The sequence below is a fragment of the Otolemur garnettii genome, unplaced genomic scaffold (genome assembly GCF_000181295.1).
Source record: "Otolemur garnettii isolate 467f Iridium unplaced genomic scaffold, OtoGar3 scaffold00001, whole genome shotgun sequence".
In the NCBI taxonomy this organism is placed as follows: Eukaryota; Metazoa; Chordata; class Mammalia; order Primates; family Galagidae; genus Otolemur; species Otolemur garnettii.
The window spans coordinates 47,060,558-47,064,976 of record NW_003852396.1 but is presented as its reverse complement, the minus strand read 5'-3'; the positions used below and the strand labels follow the sequence as shown (position 1 = coordinate 47,064,976).

Here is a 4,419-nt window from a genome sequence, read left to right as displayed (position 1 = left end):
CCTGGCTATTTTTTTGCTGCAGTTTGGCTGGGGCCGGGTTTGAACCTGCCACCCTCGGCAAGTATGGGGCTGGTGTCCTACCCAATGAGCCACAGGCGCAGCCCCCCAGCTGAGATTTAATTAGAAAGAAAAACCTAGAACTGTGGCATGTTTTAGGCTGACATGTTACATGCTAATCTAAGAGATTAATAAAACATCAAGTAAAAATTCTATAGTAGGAAGTTCTTCTCCCTTCTGTACATGTAATCTACTCTTTCCTGCTCAAAGACCTTGCTCAAACTGGCTGTCCACATAAAGTGTTATCTAACCACAAAAATCCAAAGTAATCTCAATCTCTTTCTCATCTTCTCTCTCTCTTTTTACCTCTCTCCCTCCTTCTCATCCTCTTTTCCTTTTCCTCTTCCCTCGCTCAACTTCTAAAGGATAAACAGGCAAAAGACCTTGCAACTTCTCTAGTATTATCTCTTCAGAGTTTATTTTATTTTATTTTTTTGAGACGGAGCCTCAAGCTATCCCCCTGGATAGAGTGCCATGGCATCACGCTCACAGCAACCTCCAACTCCTGGGCTCAAGCGAGACTCCTGCCTCAGCCTCCCAAGTAGCTGGGACTACAGGCGCCCACCCAACGCCTGGCCATTTTTTGGTTGCAGCCATCATTGCTGTTTGGCGGGCCCGGGCTGGGGATTCAAATCCGCCACCTTAGGTGTACGTGGCTGGCGCCTTAGCTGCTTGAGCCACAGGCACCAAGCCAGAGTTTATTTTATTTAAAATATTCTTCTGTCAGACAAATTCAGTGTCTTCTTGTAAACACAGCCTTAACTTTATATTTTCTATTGCTTATGCTTTTTGTGTCTTTATGTTTAAGAAATTCTTCTGTACTCTGAGATCATAAGGATATTCTACGTTATCTTCTAAACAGAGGATGTGAAGTTTTCACTTTTCACATTTTATTCTTTAACCAACCTGGCTTTGATTTTTGCGTGTGGTATCAAGTAAGGGTTCAATTTTATTTCTTTTTCCATAAGGATAACTATCACTATAACAAAAAAAAAAACTGTTATGAATTTTATATCACAATCTTATGTTTATCTCTGTACTTAACTAGTATAGCTTTATAGTAAGTCTTATCTAGGAAAGCAAGTTCCGGCGCGGCGCCTGTGACTCAAGCGGCTAAGGCGCCAGCCACATACACCTAAGGTGGCGGGTTCGAATCCCCAGCCCGAGCCCGCCAAACAACAATGATGGCTGCAACCAAAAAAAATGGCCAGGCATTGTGGCAGGTGCCTGTAGTTCCAGGTACTTGGGAGGCTGAGGCAGGAGACTTGCTTGAGCCCAGGAGTTGGAGGTTGCTGTGAGCTGTGATGCCATGGCACTCTACCCAGGGGGATAGCTGGAGGCTCCGTCTCAAAAAAAAGAAAAAAAAAAAAAAGAAAGCAAGTTCCCACCACCTTGTCCTGTCAGGAGAAGCTGAGGTGAAATGACTGCTTAAGGCCAGGAGTTCAAGCCTAGCCTGCCAACAAGACCCGATCTCAAAAACAGGGGGAAAAAATGCCTTATCTATTCATGGACCTTTGAATTTCTAAATGCTAATTTTAGAATTAGCTTGGCATGTCTAAGAACAACAAAACCTGCTGGAGTTTTGAGTAGGACTACTTATAATTTATAATCAATATAGGAATAAAGGGCTGGGCATGGTGGCTCATACCTATAATCTTAGCACTCTGGGAGGCCAAGGTGGAACCATTCCTTGAACTCAGGAATTTTTTTTTTTTGAGGCAGAGTTTCACTTTGTCATCCTCAGTAGAGTGCTGTAGCATCAAAGCCCACAGCAACCTCAAACTTTGGAGCTCAAGTGATTATCTCAAGTAGCTGGGACTACAGGCAACCAACACAATGTCTGGCTATTATTAGAAATGGGGTCTCACTCTCACTCTTGCTCAGGCTGGTCATGAACTCAGGAGCTCAAGCAATCTACCTCCCTTGGCCTCCCAAAGTGCTAGGCTTACAGGAGTGAGCCACCTGCCCCTGAACCCAGGATTTTGAAGTTGCTGTGACCTAAGGTGACACCATGGCACTCTGGCCTGAGCAAAAGGATGAGACTGTCTCAAAAAACAAAAAAAAAAAAAAGTGGGGGGGAGGGGGAGAAAGGACATCTTACAATATTAAGCCATCTATGAACGAGGCATATCCCTTCATTTAGACCTTATCTTTCAATAAGGTTGTATGATTTTCTGTATAAAAACTCATATCCCAGGTACATCCTGTTTGAAGATATTATAAATAGCAGCTTTAAATTTGTTTTGCTTGGGCTAGGCAAGGTGACTCACAGCTGTAATCCTAGCACTCTAGGAGGCTGAGGCGGGAAGATCCATTGAAATCAGGAGTTCAAGACCATCTTGAGCAAGAGCAAGACCTCTGTCTCTACTAAAAATAGAAAAACTAGCCAGATGTGATGGAAGGCACCTATAGTCCCAGCTACTTTGGAGGCTGAAGCAAGCAGATGGCTTCAGCTGAGGAGTCTGAGGTTGCCGTGAGCCAGGCTGAGGCCATGGCACTCTAGCCCCTGCAAGAGAGTGAGACTCTGTTTCAAAGAAAAAAAGTTCATATCTTTGGGAAATTATACAGAGAGAATGACAAGTTTAAACAGCATCTATATGTCAGTTATATAAAGAGTATATGCATAGAAGAAAAGTACACATCATTAATAGAAGAGATTCAAACTTTTTATACTTCTCTGTATTTTCTGTATTTCTTTCAATTACAATCAAATGCTCTTTTTATTTATTTTTTTTTACTGAGACAGAGTTTTACTTTGTCACCCTTGGTAGAATGCTGTGGCATCAGAGCTCACAGAAACCTCAAATTCTTGTGCTCGAGCAATTATCTTGCCTCAGCCTTCCTAGTAGCTGGAACTACAGGCACCCACCACAACACCTAGCTACTTTTTGTTGTTATTGTTGTTGTTGTTGTTATTGTTGTTTTAGCAGGCCCTGGGCCAGGTTCAAACCTACTAGCCCCAGAGGGGCATCTTAACCACTGAGATACAGGCACCCAGTCCAAATGTTCTTTTTTAAAAAAACCTTTTAAACATGATTAACATGATTCTATTTTAAAGTTTTTATTTATTGATACATTTGGTAAAATTCATTACTTTTTTTTTTTTTTGAGACGGAGCCTCAAGCTATCCCCCTGGGTAGAGTGCCATGGCTTCACAGCTCACAGCAACCTCCAACTCCTGGGCTCAAGCGAATCTCCTGCCTCTGCCTCCCAAGTAGCTGGGACTACAGGCGCCCGCCACAACACCTGGCCATTTTTTGGTTGCAGCCATCATTGTTGTTTGGCGGGCCTGGGCTGGGGATTCGAACCCACCACCTTAGGTGTACATGGCTGGCGCCTTAGCTGCTTGAGCCACAGGTGCCGAGCCAAAATTCATTACTTTTATTAAGCTCTGAAATAAAAACTTTATAAAACTAAAATTAACCTTTTCCAGAGGAAATCTTTGAAGTATTGAAGAAAAGGCTGCCGTGCTGAAGATCCATCATTTCTCCCTTCAGTTTATCGGTTGCAACATCAACAAGGGCAAGTTCATCAGCCAAATCCTAAAATGCATGAAGATACCAAAGAAAATGTTCTGGGAAATGTTCCTACTTAAGTTTTAGGAGAATAAGAAAAATTTTTAGGTAGCTACTTTATGATCAAAGGAGTCTTATATTTTTAATAGGGAAAAACTGTATTAACATAGTTTTACATTAGTTTTAGAAAACTATATATAGTTTTATGAGCCTAGAGAATGACTATAAGTCATGATAAACATTAAGATAATGGAAAAATTGCTTTGCCTTCACATAACTGTTGAAATTTTTTAGAACTGTGTTTTTTACCCTTTAGTTAACAGTTTAAAACCAATGAAAAGTAAGAAATTTCTTTCAGAGGATTTTATTCCATTTAACCCTCGACTTAATTTCAATTGTCTGAAACTGCTTTTAGAATGCATCCTTACCCGCCAGGCACAGTGGTGGCTCATGCCTATAATCCTAGCACTCTGGGAGACCAAGGCATGAGAATTCCTTGTGCTCAGGAATTTGAGACTGAGCAAGACTGACACCCTGTCTCTACTAAAAATAGAAAAACTAGCCAGGTGTCAGGCAGGAGGCTGTAGTCTCAACTAGTTGGGAGGATGAGGCAAGAGGCTCACTTGAGCCCAAGAGTTTGAGGTTGGTGTGAGCTATGGAGTGAGACTCTATCTCAAAAAAAAGAAGAGGGCTCAGCGCCTGTGGCTCAAGCAGCTAAGGCGCCAGTTGGCGGGTTCGAATCCAGCCTGGGCCTGCCAAACAACAAAGATGGTTGTTTTTGGCAAACAACCAAAAAAAATAGCCCAGCATTCTGGCAGGTGCCTGTAGTCCCAGCTACTTGGGAGGC

General features: G+C 42.4%; 1 protein-coding gene across 3 annotated transcripts in view; it reads right to left on the bottom strand.

The window, feature by feature from the left end:
• LOC100944549 (L-lactate dehydrogenase C chain) overlaps positions 1–4,419 on the bottom strand; it is a 32,270-nt gene that overhangs the window by 25,655 nt on the left and 2,196 nt on the right. For all 3 annotated transcript variants that reach the window (XM_023518859.1, XM_023518804.1, XM_023518831.1), the window contains exon 3: positions 3,482–3,599. In XM_023518859.1, coding sequence (XP_023374627.1) covers positions 3,482–3,599 — 118 coding nt within the window. The remainder of the gene's footprint in view (positions 1–3,481; positions 3,600–4,419) is intronic.